General features: G+C 58.2%; 1 protein-coding gene across 1 annotated transcript in view; it reads left to right on the top strand.

Annotated features, from left to right (window-relative positions):
• The window catches only part of DIS3L2 (DIS3 like 3'-5' exoribonuclease 2), a 346,542-nt gene extending 330,629 nt beyond the window's left edge, over positions 1 to 15,913 (top strand). The window contains exons 15-21 of the mRNA XM_080797894.1: positions 8,718 to 8,901; positions 9,749 to 9,835; positions 12,680 to 12,827; positions 13,154 to 13,284; positions 13,453 to 13,557; positions 14,618 to 14,719; positions 15,395 to 15,913. Coding sequence (XP_080654020.1) covers positions 8,718 to 8,901; positions 9,749 to 9,835; positions 12,680 to 12,827; positions 13,154 to 13,284; positions 13,453 to 13,557; positions 14,618 to 14,719; positions 15,395 to 15,553 — 916 coding nt within the window. The 3' untranslated portion in view covers positions 15,554 to 15,913. The remainder of the gene's footprint in view (positions 1 to 8,717; positions 8,902 to 9,748; positions 9,836 to 12,679; positions 12,828 to 13,153; positions 13,285 to 13,452; positions 13,558 to 14,617; positions 14,720 to 15,394) is intronic.
• Positions 15,914 to 22,986: the final 7,073 nt, after the last annotated feature.

Here is a 22,986-nt window from a genome sequence, read left to right as displayed (position 1 = left end):
TGGTTTCATGGGAATGTCCAAAACACTCAGCAGGTTGTAGCAAGCCCAGGAGGAGAGGGGTCAGCGAGAGGCCCGGGCTGTGACGTGTGGTCGGCCCCACGGCCGCAGCGCCTTCCGCTTGGGGTGTCCGGCCGGCTGTGGGTGGGCACCGGTCAGTCCGCCGGCCGCCCCCCACCCAGCCTGGCCTGCTCAGCCTGCGGCTCTCTCTCTAGGTCTCCACTTTCCAGCTCCCAGGCCACCAGCCCCGCCCCGGCCTGGCCTAGGAGAGAACCGCAACAAAGATCTCTTCAAGCTTCCCATCCCCGGCAGCTTCCCTTCAGCGCCCGTCCAGCCGTCCTTCCCCTCCCGCCCTGACTCCCAGGGCCTGTGCAGTTTTCCACCACACTGCCCTCCATCTGGGGCCGCTGGGAGAGCAGCAGATCCTCCACAAGGGTGGCCGCCTCCCCCCCCCACCCCTAGCCCCCTGGGCTTCCGGGCCTCGGAGAAGGGGCCATGCTCGGGCGCACCACCCTCCTGGCTGCCACCTTCCTGGCCACAGCCGAACCCCAGGGCTCCCAGGCCCTCAGTGGGGAGAATGTGCCCAAGTGGGGAGAATCAGGTCCTCAGAAGGAATGATTTGAAACTGGCTGGCTGGGAGCAGTTCTTATCAAATTTCCAAGTTAGCAGTTTTCAGCAAGTGCTAATCAAACTGCCTCTGTGAGCGGCCTAATTCCATCTGCATGAGATTCCCAGAGTTGTGACAAGTATCCCGGTGGCCAAGGGCAGAAGAGGCTCTGCTGGTCTCTCACTTGCTCTTGGTCTTTGAAAACTGATGCATTTTCAGGTTTGGGTCACAGCCATGCCACTGTGCCCTGGCGGCCCAGCTCCCCAGTCCTTTCCAAAGCCACTTTCGGAGTGTTCTGGGTATGGAAGGGGTGGGGTGAGTTTCTCATCTGGTTTAGCTGTAAAATGAATCTGGAAATGGAACATCCTTGGCAGCCCTGTGGCTCTGGCCGGGCAGGGCTGAGAGGATAAGTGCAGAGGAGCCAAGAGCCCAAGGGCAAGGGCCCTAGGCCGGCAGGGTCAGGAGCTCAGCCTGCCCGTCTACACGGAGCCTGGGCTCAGGAGAGACCCTGCTGTCAGCTGCCGCTCGTCTAGATCCGCTGACCTCTGAGGGAGGGAGGGCAGCCAGCGGAGCTGTGGTCAGCCCAGCACTGACCTTGGGTCTGGACTGTGCCAGCCCCCAGGGTGCCCTGTCCCTGGGCCTTGTGGAGGTGGCCACCGTCTTTGTTGACCTCTTTCACCCAGTATACTTGAAAAGATAGTTTCAGGACAGTGCCTTCATGCCAGTGCTCCAAGGCTACCCAGCTGCTCTTCACACAGGGGCCTGCTATGTTCTAGGGCTGCTGCTGTCCTCCCTGAACCCTCGGGACAACTTGGGAAAAGGGGCTTGGGAACGTGGGATCCTGCCCCCCTCCTCCCCTGCCTGCTGTGGCCCTGGGCAAGGCCCTTCCTTTTCAGGCTCCAGGAGTCCAGGCGGCTGGGAGGAAGCGGCCCGTCCCTTCCTGCAGGGACCAGCACTGCGAAAGAGCCTTCCCGGGGCCCTCCTTGAGCAGACAGACGGTGGCTAGGACAAGCTGCCTCCTTTCCCCTCAAACCACGTGGCCCGGCATCCCCTCGTGGGAGCTGACAGCTCAGAGGGGACATCAGACTTCTTCCCTCCTAGAATGCAGGCTGGCCACATCGTGAGCCTCAGGTCCTCCCTCACCGGTAGCTCCTTCGCCGCTGAAAACACGTGCAGGGAGACTTAAAAACAGCCATCAGAAAAACGTTACCTCCTCACCCTCCCTTCCGAGGAACTCTCACCTATTCCACTAAGGGCCGTATTGAGAGTCACCTGCATTTGACGGCCTCCCTCCTCAATCTTTGGTTTCCCAAATCAAGCTCCCCAGCCCCACAGCCATGGCGCCATGTGCCTGCTTGCCAAATGTAGGGCCCTCTGCAGCCTCCCCGTGTTCTCCACAGCGGTCCTGCCCCAGGCAACCACTCCTGGACCTCGTTCCCCGCCTCATCCCTCTCCCCCTCTCCCCCTCTCCCCCTCGACAGCTGCCCTCCTGGGCCCGCGGACAGTCTCACCCAGTCCCAGAGCCTCACCTCACTTGATTCTCAGACTCTGGCGTGACCTCTTTCCTGCTGCCTCTGGCCGCCACTCACAAGCCATCGGTCCCTCCAGCTTTCATCCTGACTGTGTCCTACCTTGGCCCTGTGCCCCTTCACCATGTTCTGCATGCCCATCCCTGGGCTGGCAGCCTGCCCCGCTCCCCAGAGAAGTGCGGGTGCTGGAGGCTGGTACCCCAGCCCTGACTGCCATCCCCCATAGCACAGCCCTGCTCCCTCTGCCCTTGGTTCCTGCTTTTCTTGATTTGTTTTGCCTCCACATCTTTACTCGTTCATCCCTTTGACGTAAAGTAGTTCCCTCCTCCTTGCCACTTCTTGGAATTGATCTGGACTCGAGGTCACCAGGTCTGTTTGCCAATCGGCTGTGGGATTCGGAGCCAAACCTCTTTCCTTTTTGCCCTGTAAGCTCCCCTCGCCCAGAAAGGGATAGAAAGCCCTCCCAGGGCTGAGGGAGACTTTCAGGGGTTCCAGTCCAGACTGTTCCCCTCATGCGGTCTGTCACCAGGTGCTTTGTGAACGTCCCTCCCTCCCTCACTGCACACAGGCAGAATTCGGCCATAGCAGCTCCAAAAAGATGTGAGGATGAGTAAGAGAGCAAAGAAACCAACAAATGGCTCTAGCTGGGGAGTCTTACCCCTCTGGGGCGGGGCGGGGGGGGTCTTGTGAGTGGAGTGCGCTGCGGAGACCCTTGAGACCAGGGGTGGGGAAGCCGGAAGGGCTATTGCTTCTCAGGCACTGCATTTGGGAATGGACCCAGTCAAGCTCTTTTCTCAGGCAGAGCTCAAAACTGTCAAGGGCTCCTGGCGGCGAGTGTTAGGGGTCAGGCGTATACACGTGAGGGCTGTGCAGCCAAGCAGAACAGGGCCCAGTGGCAGGGACCCAACCCTCCCAACTCCCAAATGTCCCCATCCTGGGAATCTGTACAGATTTATAGAACATCCGCACTGTGCCAGCTTCAGGCATCCACCCAACCTCGTGCTGGGACCAGGGTAGACAGCACTGGGATGGGGAGGAGGATGCGGCGATGATCAAAGGCAGTCACAGCAGTGGGAGTGAAATGCTAGGAGGGGATGCCCAGGCAGCACGGAGGGTTCGTGCCTCATGCTGCCTCCCCAGAGGAAGAAGAGAGGAGAGGGGGGCCAGCGCATCAGCGAGGAGAGCAGCAGTGCAATGAGACAGAGCAAGGGAGAGCTGCATGAAGCCGGCATGGCTGGATGATGAGGAGTGGGGGTTGGGGAGAAGGGAGAGGTGATCTGGGCACATAGTAAACCTCATTCTTCCAAGGAGATGGGCTATCCCAAGGATGGTGGCAGTCAGTCACTGAAGGGCTTCAGGCAGGCGAGGGACGTGAGCAGGTTTGCTTCAAGAAAGAACACCCGCTTTGGGTGTAAAGAAGTAAAAAGCAGGGTGAGACTAGGAGTGGGGAGGCCAGTTGGTCAGAGCTGGAGGCCCGACCATGGTGGTGGCATCGGGGCTGGAGGGCAGCGGGAGCCTCCAGGAATCTCGCTGTGTTCTGCCCGCATCCTGGGGTCGGGGCACCCAGCCAGGCACATTCGCGGTACACGCAATAATAGTGTTTTTCAGGGAGGCCAGGAGATTATATATCACATCTCTATTTTTCAGGTAAATCGGTTGAGATTCAGAGAGGTTTAACGTTGTGTCTGCAGTCCCACAGCTAGTGAGGGGCAGAGCTGGAACTCCAGGCCTGCGACTGACCACTAGCCTCTCCCCTCCACACGGCCTGACCTGTGCACATTGGACCAAGGAGGGAAGCGGGACGCGTAGTGCAAAACAGCAGGAGCCTCAGCCTGGGACACCACCCTCCCCACCGTCCCACCCGAGGGGCTTGTTGGCCACAGACACCACCCCCCAGGCCCCTCATTAACAAAACAGAGCCGTGGTCTCCCAGACCAGTGGAGGAACATTCTGTCCAATTCCTCCAACAACGACAGTCGAGAATGGGCAGCCTTCCTCGAAAAGGACAGCTGTCCCAGCCCATCGCCCCTGTAGCCACTGTGTGACCCCCGCCAGACAGAGCGCCTTCTCCCAGACCTTGTCCTTCCCGCTGGGCCCCAAGTCCAGGGGTCAGTGAGCAGTAAGGGCCACAGCCTGGAGCTTCTGTCATCCTGAGGTGCATTAGCCTCCTGGAATAAAAACCTCAACTGGAATCGTCCCCTAGCATTTCATAGATATTTATACTTTTTTCTCTAAGTAAGGTTAACACACTTGGGGAAACACCATTCTGGACCAAAGTCGTCTTTGCTGTGTGAGAAGGTGTGTGCTTGTGAGGAGGTTGTCTGTGGCCTTTACCTGGTGTCTGCCCAAGGGGGTGAGGGACTCCTACAGCTCTGGGCTTGCTCTGCTCCTCCCTGGGATGAGAAGCCTCTCACCCGCCCTGCTCTCCCCGGCCCTCTGCCCAGCTCCTTCCCCCCAGCACCTGCAAGCCCAGAGCCCAAGCAGGTGGGATGCTGGGAATGAGTGCTGATGGGCTCGCATCCTGGCACGGCCCCCAGCTGGCTGTCACAGGCACCCCCCACACACCCCCAAGACCTCCAGAGTTGTGGGCCCCCAGTGGCTCTGGGCTCCGGATGCTGGGCAGATGCCAGGACCAGGATTGAGGCCCCACCTCCAAGGGCTTGGCTTGCTGTTCTGGAAGGGGATCCTGGCTGGTGGCCATTCCTGAGCCCCTGTGTAGAGCAGTTGTCAGTCAGTCGCTGACTTCCAGCCTCCTCCCCCTCCCCCAGCAAGTGGGGCACTGTGATCTCATGCCTGTGCCGTGGCAGGTGGAGGAGATGGGCTCCGGCCAGGTCAGGTACCCAGATCCAGGAGCGGGGTCCTCCATCCCCACTACCCAGCCTCTGATGCGTGACGTTTGCTGTCAGGGGCGCATCCTAGCGACCCAGCCACTTGGCTCAGGCGGGGCCTCTACAGGCAGCGCGGGCCCCCAACAGGGGAAGGAAATCGGGGTGAAGGGGTGTCCGCTGACAAGTCAGCTGTTCGGGCTCCTCTTCTAATCGCCCTGCCTTTCCCCCTTTGGCTGAGGAGAAAAACACGGAATGGGACCCCAGAGACCCCTGGACCTTGGGCCGCAGGACTGCAGTTTCTAAACCAAGGCTGTTTCCTGCCCACAAGTTCCTGGGTTCTAAGCAGCTCCTGCCACGTCCCAGGTCCTGCGGAAGAAAGAGTCTGGGGGGCCCCCTTCTGGCCCATCCATGGAACTGACCCCTGGGGGGAAACCTGTTGAGCCTGGTGAAGGGGGCCTTTGCGGGCCTCAGATGAGAGCAGAGACACCCTCCTGCCTCACCCCCACTGCCACCCAGCCCAGTTCTCCCTCTGCGGTACCTGGCCCCGCTTTTGACAGTGAATCCTGAACTCAGGGGAATCTGGGGGCTGGCTGCTTGGCTTTTCTTTGGCTTTCCTGTTCACTTGACTGGGGACCCTGCTCCAACCGCGCTCCACCCCTCCCAGCACCCCCGCCCCAGGACCGAACTGCCATGGTGCTCCAAGCCCCGTTTCCTCCCGCTCACAGTTTGCATGTTCTTTCTACCCCCTCCTCTCCCCCCTGCTGGCAGAAGAAGGATTTTAAGGACAGGTTGTGGAGAAATGGTCCCTGCAGCTATCCTAGAACACTAATGAGCCGTGGCAACACCCAGGGAGTCAGCCTTATTGCTACGCCACCTCCCAGTTCAGTGACATTGATGCTTTTCTGGGATGAATGCTTGATATTTGCAAACTATCTTGGAGAGAGTTCCACAGAAGAGAGTTCTCACCTCCTGCCCCCCTGTCCTGAGGGAGGGACTGAGACACTCAGGGAGAAATGGAGCCCCCAGGAGGCACCAAGGGACCTGTCCAAGGTCAGCCTCTGCATCTCAGGCTTCAACAGACTTTCTTCTCAAGGTTAACCAGAGCATGCTGGCTTTTCTCCCCGACTTCAGGTGCTCGTGGGAGTGTACTGGGGGTCCAGGGAGGACAAGTAATGGAGAAGCAACCTGATCGGGGTCTGTTGTCACTGCCTAGGGCTCTGGGTATCAGCCCCACCTCCCCCATCCCTTCCTTCCCATTCTCGACCTTACTTGAGAACCTGAGATGAGGTGGCAGAGCACCTGCAGGAACTGGGAGCAGGAGCACAGCTCCACCCCAGGGAGGGGGGCACCCCACCATTCAGTTCCTTTGACCCCAGGGGTGGGAGTTGCGTGCAGGGACAGGCTGGAATGCCACAGCCCAGCCTGCTCCCTCACCTGCAGCCTGACGGCAGCCCTGCTATGGGGCCATGCTGCCCCCTGCTGGCAACACTGGCAAAACACAGCGCAGCGTTAGTCCCAAAGTTATCTAGGTGTTCCCTCCTGGCCCCAAGCTTGCACCTGGGCTGGAGACTGCGGGGCCCCAAGGAACAGACCATAGACACCCTGCCCACAAGCATTCTCGGACTGCAGGGGGAGACAGGCCTCTCGCCTGGCACACAGTAACATTCATTGACTGGACAGACATGAACGAAGGTACGCATCTGAAGCATTCTGATGATGACCAAGAACAGACATTAAACCAAACCAGGCATTTATTGAGTGGGAACTGAGATTCCTGTTGGGTTGACAAGATCGAAATACTAAGAGTCCAGCAGCACTAGTCTGAGACACAGGTGACCGCGAAACAGCCTGGCTCTTGTTGCCTGGGGGTGAGTTGGCAGTAGGGTCCCAGGGGGGAGATGGACACAGCCTTCAGCCTGGGCCTTCAGGAAGGCAAGGGAAAGGCAGGAATGAAACTCATAGGATACCTTGGGGAGTCCCCCCACCCCCACCAGCCAAATGGCTGGCCATTTGGCGTGACAGTGCAGAGAGAGAAAGTATATCCTATGTCGTGAGGCCGACAATAGGAGGCCCTTATAACCTGTGATGTTCGCACTGGTCTCCAGGATCGCCCTGTGGGCTGGGGCTGCCCTCCGACTATACGTTTGAGAGAAAGGAGGGTCAGGAGAGGTCCCGGAGTCGTGCCTGTTCCTACAGCAAGAACACGGAACCAGGATTCAGACCTCCACTTAGGAAACCGTGGCCGGTGCCGGTGCCTGAACGCTGGGTTTCTCAGCAGGAAGGGCTGTGCACAAGGACAGACTGGGGGGCAGGGAGGCAGAACGGTCACTGCAGTGACTATGAGCACACAGTAGGGGATAAAGAAACTCCCCATCCACGGATGTCTGACCCTTGCCATCCTCCGCCCAAACTCTATCCAGTCTGAAGTCAGCCCCGCAGATGAAGGGCTAGAGCCCAGGCTTGGGCTGGCCTTCTCCCAAGGCCCCGACCTGGCCCCAGGCCCTCCGTGCTACCACCAGAGGGCCATTCCCACAGTCCTTGTCCCTCGTAGAGAGGGCTTTGGGGAAAGACAGATGTGTTCTTGGGACAGCTTAGCAGATCAGAACCTCACTTCTGCTGTGGCAAAGGGGCTCTGTTAGCTCCCTCTCCCCTCCACTGCACCCGTCACAGGCTGCAGTTCTCTCCAAGAGCTCAGCGAGGTTGCAAGGCTAACCCTAAAGCGACACTCGCACCTCCAGGAAAAGGCAGTTCATCCCCCGGCTACTTGCCGCCAGGGCCACAGGAGCTCACTCCCTGACCTCTTCTGGCTCCGTGGGAGAAGCACGGGCTTGATGTGCTGCTTGGGGTGCAGAATAAAGGCTGGGGAAAGTGGACCCTGAACTGGGCAATACAGCCCCTTTCTAGCTGCTTCCGCTCTCCTGCTGTGAGTGCTCTGCTCACTCTCCCACTGGAGCCCTGGGTCGGGGAAGCAGCACGTGGCCTCCTGCCCCAGGTTTGGGGGTGCTGACCTCAGGGCTATGCGATCCAGCTTCTCCCTTTTCCTGACTCCTCCATCTTGGCACACACTTCTCCTCCCCCGTCGGTCCCTGCTCCTCTCCCTGGGTCCTGGGTGTGCCTTTGTCTCTTCACTGGGAGCCGTATCTGTCCCTGCTTCTTGATTCTAATTATGCTCAAGGGTAGCAGCAAGTGTTCAAACCTAAGAGGTTAACTCTCTGGGATTTGAACACCTCGACAGCACATTGACGTCACCCCAGGATGCCACATTCCTCTTGCTGTCTGTGATGCCCTGTTCATCCTCAGAAACCCTCCTCTCCCCAGGGAGAGAAGGGAGCCCTGGGTCTGCTGACCACTTCGTCTGCACTCCAGGAAGTGTGCTGATGCTGGACCTGAGCATCTTGTTTTCTCACCGTTGGGGGCGCCCCTGAGTGTCCTGGGAGGCAAGTCGTTCAGCAGACCGCTTTATCCAGCACCTTCTCTTTGTCAGGCAGGGTGCTGGGGTACCAGGCACAGGGCCACAGCGGGAAAGAAGACAGATGCCATCCCCCCCAGATTCATGGGGGAGGTGGTGCGCAAGTTCAAATGTCAGAAGGGAAGAGCGCTACTGACGGGTTAGCGCCAAGAGGGGCACGAGCAGGGGTACGAGACTGGGTGGCAGGGGGCATCTCTGGCACAAGAGAGCCAGCCTGCAGCCAGTTTGGGAAAGAACGGGCAGTGGCGGCCCCTGACACCTGTTCCCCACCTCCCCACCCCCCGCAGGCTCGTGGAGGAGTTTATGCTCCTGGCCAACATGGCCGTGGCCCACAAGACGCACCGCACCTTCCCTGAGCGTGCCCTCCTGCGCCGGCACCCTCCGCCCCAGACCAAGATGCTCAATGACCTTGTGGAATTCTGCGAGCAGTTGGGGCTGCCCATGGACTTCAGCTCTGCAGGGGCCCTCAATGTGAGTGCCGGGAGTGTGAGGGAGGGGAAGGCCCTGGGGAGAGGCCTCCAAGTTACAGACGCCCTGGCCATGGGCCACACTCCCCACCAGGACCAGGCCGAAGGAAGCCACTCCACACTCCGTCGTGGGCAGAGATCCTGCGGCCAGGGCTGGGCTGGGCTGGGCTTGGGCCCAGAAACTTTCCATAGGGGGATGAGAGGATTGGAAGCCCAAGAATGTTTTTTTTTTTTTTTTTTTTTTTTTTTTTTTAAATTTTTTTTTTTTAATTTATTTATTTGTTAGAGAGAGAGAGCGAGCGAGCACAGGCAGACAGAGTGGCAGGCAGAGGCAGAGGGAGAAGCAGGCTCCCCGCCGAGCAAGGAGCCCGATGTGGGACTCGATCCCAGGACGCTGGGATCATGACCTGAGCCGAAGGCAGCCGCTTAATCAACTGAGCCACCCAGGCGTCCCCCAAGAATGTTTTTTATAGTAAGTGCTGTCAGGTGCTCCCTTCCTGGAACTAAGCCTTATGGGGCTCAGGCCTGACCTTTGATCCCACGGAAGGGTGGCTGTTCCACTCTGGGCTTTTAAGCCTGGGGTGGACAGAGAGGTACCTTAGGTCAGACAGCAGAAACCAGTCTCTCCGTGTAGCCAACAAGACATGGAAGGGCTGACATCGGAGTCATGGCCCAGCATGGGACACGGGCTAGAGGCTGCCGGCCTCCACACCCCACCATGGCCCTCTGAGCGGGGTCGAGCCCTCAACATACCCTTCCACCCTCAGAGCTGGGTCTCAGGTGGTCAGAGGGTGACAGGGTTCCCCAAAGCCTGGCCCAGCTTGACTGCCTATCACACGGTTTGCCTCTAGAAAAGTCTGACCACAACATTTGGAGATGACAAGTACTCCCTGGCCCGGAAGGAGGTACTCACCAACATGTGTTCCCGGCCCATGCAGGTAAGGAAGGACCTGCCCCCCCCAACCTGCCCCTTCTCCCAGGGGCCTCCAGGACCTCCACATGCCAGACGACCTCAGGGGAGGGGTGGGGAGGATAGCCTCAGGCGTTACCTAGGACAGGTGAGCCCTGAGCTCTGATTATCAGCCTCCTACACAGACTTGCCTGCCTTGCCTGTTCAAGGACAGCTTCTGTGGGGCCGTTCAAGGGCCCAGTTTGAGGCCCGCTGCCCCCTGCGTGGCCTTAGGGGCTCCATTCCCTAACTGAAGGCAGGGAGTCATCACAGGGCATACACCAAGCCTTTGGCGCCCAGTCCCTACAGACCAGACCAGCTCAGGGAAGGAACAGGGGCCAGTTAGCAACTAAGCTGGATGGGCACCCTGGAGGGGAGAGATTGTCTCCCATCGCAGCCTGCCTGGAGGGGAAGTCATCACCCCCCACCACGCGCCCACACTGTGGACCCCAGGCAAAGGAATCTCCCTCTTCCTTGCTGGTAGGAGGGGAGTTAGGTGGTGGACCTGTGTCACAGGCAGTGTGACAGGCTGGCAGGCTGGGTCTAGACAATGAACTTGCTCCGGCAGCCTGTCTCAGCCCCCTGAGTCTGAGCTTCAGCCCCTGCAGGCCCAAGCATCTTGGGAAGGAGCACCCCCTCCCCCCTGGGCCTGTGAGGCCAGCCAGAGCTGCGCATACTAATGGGGACAGCTCTGGGCTCCATCCTGGCCAGGGGGCAATGACAGACCATTTTTCAGGGGCTCAGTCACTCTGCGGATTCAATCAGTCCACAAGAACCAGGTCACCTCAGCTGGCCACAGCCAATCTATTTCCTGACATTCATATTTCCTGCCAGGAATGGAGCCACTAGGGCCCTTTTGGGTCTGGCTGCCTTTACCCTGTCCCCGGTCACAAGCATCTCCCCCAACCAAGCACCTTTAAAGCACGCCACACAGAGGGGCAGGTGTGCCTGTGGAGAGGGGACTCGATGTCACTCTGCGCTCTAGTTGCTCTGAGATGTGGTCACCCCAGGGTCCCAGGAACTGCCCGTTGACTGTGCCAGGCAGGGCCAGTTGGGCTCCTGTTCCCTGTCTCCAGCCTCTGGAAGTGTCTGGAACTGTCCACCTCCAAAGTCAGACTAGCTCTGGAGCTCTGTGGAAAGGAGCCCTCTTCTCCTGAGTCACCCAGAGCCTGAAAAAGAGTGGACTTCTGGCCTTTCCTGCCAGTGAGTGACCTTCAAGGCTGGCCTTTGTATGGGGAGCTAATGGCAAAGGGTCCTGGAGTGCCTGTGGTGTCCCTAAGAACTAGGACAGGGACAGGGGACCAGGCAGCAGCAGCAGCAGTTTCCTAAGGAAGCCGCTGAAACAGGACACCTGGGACTTTCGTGTCCCAGGAAAGCCACAGTCCCCACCCGTCCCATCCCCCCCAGAGACACCTTCCCAGCCAGGAAGGGGACCAGGGCCTCTGTGCTACTCAGCCCAGCTCATGTGGGGAACTGGGCCACCACCACTGAGAACGCCCAGACGTGGCTTGGTGTGGCGGCTGCTCCCACCTCCCCCAGTGACTTGCCCCGGACATGACCCCAGCCCCAGCAGGAGCTGGCAGGGAGGCAGACTCAGGGAGCTGAGCAGGTCGTCACCAGCTGTGCCCTGGATTCCAGGCCTGACACACACAGAGTAAGCGGAGCCGGCTATCCGTTTGGCCAAGCGCACAGGCAGCAAGGGAGCGAGGGAACAGACAAGGGTGCGACTTGGGCCTCAGTGAGGAATCTGTCCACTTGCTCCTCGCGGCGTCCTGGGGTCGCAGCCCCAAGACCTCCAAGACCACAGGGCAAGTGGCTGCCGGCACTGTGGCCAGGCCACCCACACAGCAGAACCACCATGGCCTAGAACCATTTGTTGGGCCCCTAGAGAAACTCGGCCTCTCTTCGTGTACCCCCATCCTCACTGCCCCCTGCAGAAAGGCCTCTTGAACTCAGACCTCCGAGTCTTGGTGCCCAGATGGCTTGTCAGGGACAAGGGCTGAGGCTGGCAGCTGGCAAACCTCTCTCTCCCTTGGCGGGTGTGTGGCTGCCTGTGGAGGGCCCAGAGGTGCCAGGGTCCCAGTGTGGCCTTCCACAGATCAGGGATAGGAGCTGGAGGGCGTGAGGTCAGTCACCACCAAAGACTAGGCCTGGACCACAGGGGAGGAGCTGGGTGCCCACTGCCCACGTTCCTGTAGGCCCGTACCAGGCATCCCAGGCCTTCTCTCCTACGTGCTGTTCTGGACAGGTGGCGGTGGCGGCCTCCGCGTCCTCGCAGAGCCCTGTGGCTGTCCTGGCTTTCTCTTGTGCCTCCACAGTGTGTCTGCGGCCCCTTGTCTGGCCAGCCCCAGGCCTCCTCCCCTCCTCCGCTTCCCGTGGAGCTGACCAGAAACTGCTCCCTGCTTATAAAGGGCAGTAACTGCCCCTGAACCAACAGCAGCAGGTTGAGGGGGAGGCCAAGCTCCGCCCCAGCTGCCCTTGGACTTTAGATCAGGGTCTGCTCCCCCCACCCCACAACCCCCACCGGGCCTGGGGCTCTGAGGGAGGAGGCCATCTGGCATCTCAAGGTTTCCCACGCACTTCCTGTGCCCACAGAGGTGGGGTGGGCCCCTTGTAGTGCTCTCTGGCCTGTTCTCTGTGCCGCTGCCACGAGGGGTCTGCACAACCCAGAGCAAGACCCGCATTTATCTTCAGTGGGAGGGGGTCATGGGCGCCCCGTGGGTCCCCTTACAGGGAACGGCCTACAGTCAGCTCCCAGTGGCCTGGCTTGTCCGTGTGCTCCCCAAATCCCTGGGGCCAGCCTGGCTCTCAGACCCCTTCCCCCACCCCACAGATGGCCCTGTACTTCTGCTCCGGGGTGCTGCAGGACCAGACGCAATTCCGGCACTACGCCCTCAACGTGCCGCTCTACACCCACTTCACCTCCCCCATCCGCCGCTTCGCCGACGTCCTGGTGCACCGCCTCCTGGCCGCCGCACTTGGTAAGAGGCACGGCTGGGGAGCCACACTGCATGGCCGTGGAGGCCCCAGGGGGTGGTCAGCTGGGCAGTGTGGGAGCCTGGGCCCAGAAACCCCCCACTCCCGTGAAAGCACACCAGGGGTCAGCTGCAGTAGAGCTCATTACAAGTCCTGTGCAAAGCCAGGGGCCCTCACTGTGGCCGCCCACCATCCCAGCCCCCAGAGCCGGGCAGCAGGGGAGGCCAGTGCCACCTTACCTAGGCAGGGAGCACCGTGCCACCCCTCACCCAGCTGTGACCACCGCATGCACAGCACCCTGCCAGCAGCCCCGCAACCACCCTCTTCCCAGGCTGCGGGGAGCTGCCCGACCTGGAGCCCGAGGCCCTGCAGAAGCAGGCCGACCACTGCAATGACCGCCGCATGGCCTCCAAGCGCGTCCAGGAGCTCAGCACCGGCCTCTTCTTTGCCGTCCTGGTTAAGGTGAGGCCGCCAGCCCAGTGCCCCCCCAGCCCCAACCCCACTGCCCCCTCCTAGGTACCAGTGCACAAGGAGATCTTAAGGAGCTCAGGGGCCTTCGGCAGCCGGGGATGGCCCTGAGGGTGATGCCACGTCCCGTGGCCGAACCTTGGCTAGAGCCCTGCCCTGCAGGAAAGCGGCCCCCTGGAGTCGGAAGCCATGGTGCTCGGTGTCCTGAACCAAGCCTTCGACGTGCTGGTGTTGCGCTACGGCGTGCAGAAGCGCATCTACTGTAACGTGAGTCCCCATGGGCTCCTGGGGCCAGGCTTGGGGACCTCCAGGCTTTCAAGGCCAGCTCCAGGATGCCGGGACCCTACCACTTCTGTGCAAAGCCCTCCCTCCCCTCACGGACACACTGAGCCGTGTCCGCTGCACACCTGCCTGTCCCCCAGCTCTCCACCGGGGTCTCCTTTGTATTTGCCTGGTGTCTGGCGGGAAGCATGGAGGATGGGAGCATAGGCCGGGGTCCTTGCTGTCCTCACTGGCTCTGGAGAATACAAGCCGTGGTGGTGACGCTGGCCATGTGGAGGCAGAGGGCCTTGCTGCCCTCTACCACCAGCACCAAGCCCACCTGATGGGCCGTACTGGGACACCCTGCTACACCTGCCTGGGATGAGAAATCCGGGCCAGGAGTCAGGCTCAAGGGAACAGACCCCTCCCAGACCAGTGCAAGATGGCAGAGCGCACAAGCTTTGGGGAATTCCTTGTGGGAATGTGAATGGAGGAAAGATCAGAGAGAATCATCCGTGGCCACTCTGGAAGCTCTGTCCCCTGAAGTCACAGAAGAGACCACTATTAGCCTTGGGTCCTGCCCTGTGTGTGGCTGTTTATTCAAGGTTCTTCCCAAGGGTACTTGGTGCCCTTGCAGTTAGTGGGTCACCCTCTGGGCCCTGACTCTGGTTTTGAATTTCCTGAAATCCAGCACACAGAGTGGAGCAAACATGAAGTTAATACAGTAAATCAGAAGAGACAGAATGGAGTCCAGCTGGGGATCCGTCAGGGCTCCAGTCCTCAAGTTCACCGAGCAAACAGTTCAGGTGTCGGTCATCAGACAGGGCTAGGGCTGCAGACAGGCCAGCCCTCAGCCTATGCTAACAGACCCGGTGCCCGCAGGGGTTAGCACCCCTCTAGCCTTAGGTGCCCGAGCACCTAAGGGGCAGTTCTAGGCCAATGGGAGGCAGACAAAGGCAGGGGGCTGCCTCCAACCAGGGGGATGGAGGAGGAGGGTTGCAGGGTCAAAGGTTAGGAGGTGGCTCGCAGAGCTTAGAACCTGAGACGCAGGTGTGTGGACCCCCAGGCACTGCCCCTGCGGTCCCACCACTTCCAAAAGGTGGGCAAGAAGCCGGAGCTCACACTTGTCTGGGAGCCTGAGGACATGGACCAGGAGCCAATGCAGCAGGTCAGAACCCGGGAGTGGGGCAGCCTTTACAGAAAACCATGGTGTGATCGTCTGCCCTCTAGCTCTTCCTGAGCCCTCCTCCCACCCCTCCCCATGCCCCAGCACTTAGGCTCCCCTGTGGGATTTCAGGCTCTATGTGTGGAGACCAGCCCAGCTCACCCATATCCCCTCCTTGGGGCCAGAGCTTTCCCGTACTGCCTTCCCTGCCCTGGGCAGCCTCCCCCACTCCCCACGCCCCCGCCCCACCGGGGGGACAGACAGGGGGCTCTGCCTACCCCTCTAAAGCAGAGATTTAACTTTGGGGATCCTTTTGGGAATCTAATAAAAACTGTGGATCTCCTACCCAAGAAGTTGCATACAATGGTTTTCACCTACTGTATGCTCTAAAGGCCGGCCCCAGACCCCAGTTGCTTGTTCCCAGAGCCTGGGCACTCACTGTGACCAGATGACACACCCAGCCATGTCTGGCTCCCTGACTTCTCTCCAGGGCCATGGTCTCAGTACTTGCAGACAGGTAGACAGAGGCCCAGAGGGGAAGGCAAGTGGACCTGGGGCCCAGCTAAGAGGACAGTGGCAGGACTGGGCCCCAACCACAAGCTCTTGCCCTTCCCACCCCCCTGGCCCAGCCCCCCATGACATACTTGTGTCACCAAGCTGGGCTCTGCTCTGCCACAGGTCATCACCATCTTCAGCCTGGTCGAGGTGGTACTGCAGGCCGAGACCACTGCCCTCAAGTACAGCGCCGTCCTCAAGCGGCCAGGCACGGAGGGCCTCCTGAGCCGGCAGGATGGGGAGCAGCCAGATGCCGGTGTCGCTGGTGGCCTGCAGGCCTGAGGCCTCCGCTGCAGCCCACACCCACCCACACCCCTGCCCCACCCGCCGGCTTTTAGGAATAGGACCTTTCAACACCAAAGGGGATTTTTAATTTGGTTTTTAATAACTCAGGGCTTTGTTTTTATTTCCTCATTCTATTTTATTTTTGCAGCTCAGTTTTTAAACAAACTGGAGGGGAGAGGGTGGGGCTGGATGGAAGGCTGAGGCCTGGCTCATGCTTCCCCGGAGCAGAACAGGACCTGGTCCTCCTGGGAAGGCCAGCCCCCCTTCCGCCAGGCCACCCACTGCCTTCCCCTGCCCAGGAAACCGGGGACTTTCAGCAAATCAGTGTCATGGAATAAAATCAAGTGTGAATTGCTGTCTGGTGTGTGGGGCACTCTGGGGAGTCCTGAGCAGCAGGGTGCCCCTTGGACCCAGGACAAGGGACCTGGCTCAGGCTGCACCCCTCGCAGCTGAGCTAGGGTCACCACCCTCCAGAACCTTCCTGTCAGTTCCAGGATGATTCACAGAGCTGGCCACATGTCAGACCGATGCCCATGACTCGTTCTGGCTGATTAGAAATGTAATTAGTATGCAAGACAGCAAAGCTCACCCATCACCCAGCCGAAAGTGACTGTCTGCCCCGCCCCCACCAACTCCTCTGCCTGCGGGCCTCAGGAGGGGCGGCAGGGGTCCTGCGACACTCCCTCTCTCAGGTCCCAGGCCAGAGCTCTGAGTAGCCCAGTCCACAGCCCTGGGTTCAAGCTGGTGGCTCACCCCCCAGTGCCAATCCTGTACCCTGGAGGCACTGAGGAGCAGGGGGACAGAGGGGACCTGGGCCTGCCAGAGATGAGGAAGGCCCTCAACCTGGACTTCCCAGCCAAGGAGGGGCAGAGGGGTGCCTGGTGGCCCTAACTTGGCCTTGTCCCCTGCCTGGCATCATCCTGAGCACCCCCCAGTTGCACCACGCCTGGGGACCTGGGGACAGAGATGAAGGACCCCTGGGCTGTGCTCTCTCCCCAGTTGGCCTGACCCCGGCCTGCACTCCTTCCCCGCCTGCACTCCTTTCCCCACCCAGCTAGGGAACCACAGGCTGGCTTCCCAAAGGACTGCCAGAAACATGGGTGGAAACCAGACCTTGGCCCTAGTTCCTCCATGCTGTTTCCTTGGGGGTCAGTATTAACGAGCCCATTTGATCAGGTTGCAATGAATGCTCTTCAAAGAAAAATTCAGTACAGTACCTCGTAGGAGGGCCTTACGGCGGGCTCCAGAGGACGAATAGCATGGCTGCCTCTGTCCCGCACAGGAAGCCCTGGGCCAGGTGTCAGAAGGGAATGGAGGACACGCCACCATCCTGGCTTCCATTCCTTTCTCCTCCAACACCCTAGCCAGCCTTCCAGGTGTCCATCTCACCACGCCCAAGATGTCCCTGAGGCCACCACCCCTCTCTGTTCCTGTCTCCAGAGCCTTCTGCAACCAGGGATCTGAAGAAAAGATACGTGAGAGGGTCTGGTGGTTTCGTGTTTGGATGAGGAGATGATTTCTGAGTGTTTCCTGTCCTAGGCAACCCAACAGAGCCCAAGGGCAAGACACCTCAACCTTGTCCCCAACCCCTCATACTGCCCCACCCTCTGAGGAAGGGCACTGGTGTTCTGCAGAGGCTGTCCCCTGCCGGCCTCCTGCAGAGCCTGGGAGTAGAGGGTGGAGCAGAGCCCCTGTGGAGTGACACCCATCAGGAAGGCTGTGGGTCAGAGCCCCTGGGCTCCCTCTTGAGCAACATGGACTCAGAATGGACCCCGGTCCTTACGGCCCAGGCACCCCCTGAGCCCTGGTGAGGCCCAGCCAACTTGGTCAGCATGGCAGAACTTGGCCGCCAGGACTTGCTTGGGCAGAGGTGGGTGTCAACCTAAGCCACGCTAGAGCCATGGGGGCCATGGCCACCCAGCCCACCCCTGCTTCATTTGACAGAAGTGGAAACTGCGCCCAAACAGGAGCCAGGAAGGCTCTGTCTTCCTCAAGGGCCCACGTCAGGTCGCCATGGTGGAGGGAGCCAAGATGCAAATAGCGTCACAGCGGGACAGGCTCTAGCAAAGTCCCGAGGCTGGAGAGTGTATTCCTAGCCCTGAAGGTGCAGCAGCCAGAAAACCATGCGTGGGCCCCACCGGGGTGAAGGAACTGAGGCTCGAAGCTACGTGCCTAACCAGGAACTGTGAAGGTCAAGGTCAGAATGCTAAGAGGACACACAAGAAGACGCTGGAAAGGTAGATCCCATGGCCCTTCTGAGAGGGCCAGAGAGTTTGCACTCTGTCTGAGGGCAGAGCCACTAAAGGTTTCTAACCAAGGCTGTGCCGGGAAGGCCTCTGTTCCCTTCCTCCTTTACTTAGCAGCGAGCAGGGAGTGGCTGCAACACTCTGTTCGTGGGGCTGCTGTCCGCAGGAGGAGCGGGGTGCAAGAGGCGGTGGTGATGGCATGAAGGTGAAGCAGGAGGGGGTGTCCTGTGGGGACAGAGCCTTAGGGAGCAGCCTTGTGGCTATTTGCAGGCCCGGGCCCTGAGGCCCAGTGCTGTCTGGGCAGGGGGTGGGGGGGGGGGTGGCAGGCCAAGCGCAGGTGCAGAGTGATCGAGGAAAGCCCTCGAACTGGGGTGGTGAGGGCTTTCCTTGCCCCCCGGGGGTAGACCCGGGAACAGATGAGGGGCACAAGCCAGCATCCCCAGACTCCATGCTGAGAACAGACCCCTGCACAGAGGCAGGGGTGGGGAGGGGAGGGTATGGGGCGCAGCACCAGGGGTGGTTGGGGAAAGCCAGGCGGGCCCTGAGGTGCAGGGGAGAGTGGTGCTCAGGCGGGGTGTCCTCAGCACACAGCCCGGGAAGGGTCAGCCTGGGAAGGCTCAGGACTGAAAATCTGGGATCAGGAAGATGAGAAGGGTGGAGTACAAGGAGCCTAGGAAGGAAGAGCCAGAGAGAGAGGGGTCCTGAGGCTTCCGGAGGACTCCTGTCTTTTGATTATGTAGGAAAGAAACCCAGTGCAAAATGGCTCTGGGAAGAAGGGAACCGATAGGAAGGCTGGACAGAACTACCAGAGGAGGGCAGGAAAGCCCACGTTGGGGAGACAGGGAGGCACCACACCTCCAGGGTGGCCCTGTGCCCCTTCTCTGTTTCTGCTTCATTTTCTCCTGGTGTAGATCACTTCCCCCATGGTGACCTTCTGGAAGTGTCTACCTTCCGTATCTTGCAGCCCGCCCTCCCAGCTCTAAGACCACAGGAAAGAATGGGGTGGCTGCCCAGCCCTGGCCCATCAGAGAGCTGTCATGGTACCGAGTGGGAGCTCCTGCGGTCCCTGGCAGTTGGGAGGGATGGGCAAGAACCTGGGGACCAGGGGCGCCTGGGTGGCTCAATGGGTTAAGCCTCTGCCTTCGGCTCAGGTCATGATCTCAGGGTTCTGGGATCGAGTCCCGCATCGGGCTCTCTGCTCAGCAGGGAGCCTGCTTCCCCTCTCTCTCTGCCTGTCTCTCTGCCTACTTGTGATCTCTCTCTCTGTGTCAATAAATAAATAAAATCTTTAAAAAAAAAAAAAAAAAGAACCTGGGGACCAGGTCCTAGGAAGAGGCTAGGCCCCCTCGGAGACATAGCAGCAGACGCCTGCTGTAGCTGCCGCGAGTGCAGAGCGATGATGCCACAGGACAGGAGCCCAGGCTAGAGGGGCTGTGACAATCCAGGTGAGATGACGGCCTGAGAGAGGGAGCAGATCCAAGATGGGACAGAACTGGCATGGGCAGGTGCTGGAGGCACAGGCAAGAATGGCTCCCACCCAAATAAATAAATAAAATCTTAAAAAAAAGGGGGGGGGCACCTGGGTGGCTCAGAGGGTTAAGCCTCTGCCTTCGGCTCAGGTCATGATCTCAGGGTCCTGGGATATAGCCCCACATCGGGCTCTCTGCTTAGCAGGGAGCCTGCTTCCCCCACTCTCTCTCTGCCTGCCTCTCTGCCTTCTTGTGATCTATCTCTCTGTCAAATAAATAAATAAATAAAATATTTTTTAAAAAATAAAAAGAAAGAAAGAATGGCTCCCGCCAGAGGAGGCAAAGAGGAACGCCCTGGGGGGCAGCAGGGGGGATGGACTGGGCAGGTGAGGGGTGGGGACAGCAGAGGCCAGAGTTCAGACTCCTTCTGGGGACAAGAGAGCCTCAGATGCCGCTACTGGGAGTTGAGAGCATGAGGCAGAGTCGTGCGGTGGGTTAGGACCACACGGGGTGGGAAGCAGAACTCACAGCGGCTGAGACAGGGCAACAGCCTCCGGTAAAGAAAATGCGTTACGTACACACAATGGAATATGGTCCAGCTGTGAGAAGGGATATCCTGCCAGTTGTGGCAACGTGGATGCACCTGGAGGCCATTCTGCCAAGTGAAACGGGCCCGGCATGAGACAAACACCGCATGTCCTTGCTTACGTGTGGAGTCTACAAGAATCAAACACGTAAAAGGAGAGGAGAAGGCTGCTTTCCAGGGCGAGGGCAGGGAGGAAGAATGGGAGATGTTGGGGATGAAGTTTCAGTTGTAAGATAAACTAGTCCGGGGATCTCCTACTACACAGCACGGTGGTGTAGTTAACAACACCGTGTTGTGGGCTGCAAAGCCGCAGAGCAGGTCCATCTTCAGCGCACTCACCACGGGAAGAACGTGATCGCTCTGAGGTGACAGATAATGTTAACGAACTTGACAGTGGTGATCACTGCACAGTATATCCATATATCAAATCATCAAGTTGTACGTCCTGGATATATACAATTATGATTTGTCCGTTATACCTCAATCAAACCGCTAAATAAACCAATAAATACAATAAATACAAATGGAGTCTCTGTGCCTCCCCCTTAAATCTGGATGGGCTCGATGGCCGCTAAGACGCAGAAATGTCGCGGAAGTGACCCTGGGCCAGTTTGGAGGCCCAGGCCTTAAGGAACTGGCAGCTTCTACTCCCTAGCTCTTGGATTCCAGCTGCCATGTTGTGAGGAAGCTCAAGCGAGTCCGTGAAGAAGCCCTCATGGAAGGAAGCCAGCTCCTCAGCCCTGTGATGGAGCCATCTTGGAAGCAGATCCCCCAGGTCCCAACCAGCTGAAGCCCCGTTGATCAGACACACACTGTCCCCTCCAAGCCCTGCCCAGATTGCAGATCTGTGATCCAATAAATGTGTGAGGTTGTTTGGGGCTGATTCTAGATAACCAAGAACAGAAGATCAGTAGAATGTGTCAATAGATAGAGCTTATGATGGGAAAATGAAGAAATGATTTAGAAACAGTGGTAAATACCAACAGAAAGCCAAAAGAGGAAAGTAGTTGCCTCAGAGATGGGAAAATGCAGGGAGGGAGACAGGGAACTGCTGTTTGTTTGTTTGTTGTTGTTTTTTAACCTAACCTTACAGAGCATTTTGGTAATTTAAATTATATTCATGTATAACTTGGATAAGAATAAAAACCCAAACAACTCCCCCCCTAAAATCTTTTTTCTTAGCAGGAATGGATCTACAGTTGGTTTAAAAGGCTTTTTGTACATTCAGCAACTGGGATAGTAAACAGTCCATCATTCCAGTAAGTAAGATAAAATTCCTGCTGACAGGTGGCCTCATATTCCCAGTGAGTTCCAGTGCTGCCTAAGGCCTTCTACTGAGAGACTCAGAGGGCAGTCTGAGTGGGGACAGGCCCCACTGGTTGTCTCAGTGGAGCCCCTAGGGGCTGTGCTGGCTCCCCATCTGAGCCAAGGCAGCTGGAGTGGGGCGGGGGGCAGTGGGGGGACAGAACCACAGGTGAGGCTGTGGGCCTCCCCGTGCAATGCGACTCTGCACGAGGGCTGAACCTCAGGCCCCCGCTGGGCACTGACTACAGAGGCCCAGTTCATGAGCACAGTCACAGATTTCAGAGTCAATGAAGGTGAGAGGGGTATTGAAGCAGATGAAAGAGGCTAGCCCTGACGAACAGAAGGAGAAAGCTGCCTTTCACAACAATAAAGAAGATTCTGGAGATGGGAGTGGGGGAGAGAGTACATGAAGTACTTGGAATGATGAGTTTGAATTTGCACATAACTGAGTCAGGTGACCTATTTAAAACCTTCCTGCAAGATCATCTTTTTGAACCTTCTCTCTTAAGAGTTTTTATGGTTTGGTGGTGCTTTTTTTTTTTTTTTTGATATATAAAAGCGATTTTAGCGGGGGCAAGTCCCATTTTAATAATTTATTCTACTTAAAGTTGTTTTACTCAAACAGTTTCATGAATTGTGTTGTGTTCTTTAATGTTCATAAATTGTTCATCGCTCAGTTCTGGAAAGCGTTGAGCCAAATATTGAAGAAGTAACAGAAATGGAAGTGCAAGACAGAATGTGAAGCAAAATGTCTCCTTGAGGAGATTTTCACCTTCATAGATTTTCAAACCAAGCTGCTGTTGAAATAAGACGGTCCTCCTGGTTCTTAGGATAGAAAAATCAGAGCTAAAGTACTGAATGCAGTTCCAGGAGTAAGCTTTCATTCCCTCACCTTGTACATCCATGACCAAAGCCCCTGTCAGCCTTGGAGGTGTCATTCCCGCATGACCCAAAGGAGAATGACCTTGAGCCATGGCTCCAGCAACAGCCTGGCCCTGTGGCAGCTCCCACCAGGCAGAGTGGGGAGGCTGGGCCTCTGCCCACTCTGCCAGTCCATTACTGCACCCGCAGCCTGGGGAAGGCTGAGCCCCTAGGAACTAAATGGGGGAGGGGTATGGTGGTGTTTCCCACCCTGCTGGTGGACGGTCCCCATTTCTGCATTCCCTGAATATACATGACCCAAGTTCCCCTGTGGAGGGGCAGTGCCTAGATGTTCCTCCCACACAGGTAGGTGGAATGGCCCAGAAGGAGGCCTTGCCCACACAGACCTTAATTATAAATACTTGCTTTCTAGGAATAAACCACTCTGTCTGACATTCGGCCGACTGGCTTTCAAACACTCCGCTTTTAATTTTTATTATTTTTTTCAGTTAGTTTTATGTTCAAGATCTGCCTTTTTTCAGAAGTTTCCCCTCCCCCTCCAGAACTGCGTCCATCTCACAGCCCTGTGCTCACAGCCCTGGGATGTCAGTACTATTTTTCCCATTTCACAGATGAGGAAATCGAGGCTTGGGAGAGGTTAAGTACCAAAGGACCATTATAAGTGGTGGAGAGTGAGCCCAGGCCCCAGGATGCTTTTTGGTCTTTGGCAACCTGGGGGTCTGTAATGTGGTTAATTCTGCATCCGTTGAACACCTTTTTGTTACCATCCTCTGTGAAGAAAACGTCCAGTAGGAGAAGCCAGAGCTGGGGGACGCGGACTGGAGAGGGGCTGGCAGACAATGACAGTCACAGAAGAGGGATCTGGAGTGTGGCTGTTGTGAGGGGCATTGCAGGGAGGGAGCCAGCAGGGAGGGCGGGCACCAAGGAGAGGACCGATCCCTC

Source organism: Martes martes (assembly GCF_963455335.1).
Source record: "Martes martes genome assembly, chromosome: 3".
Lineage (NCBI taxonomy): Eukaryota > Metazoa > Chordata > Mammalia > Carnivora > Mustelidae > Martes > Martes martes.
This window is presented reverse-complemented; position numbering and strand designations above follow the sequence as displayed.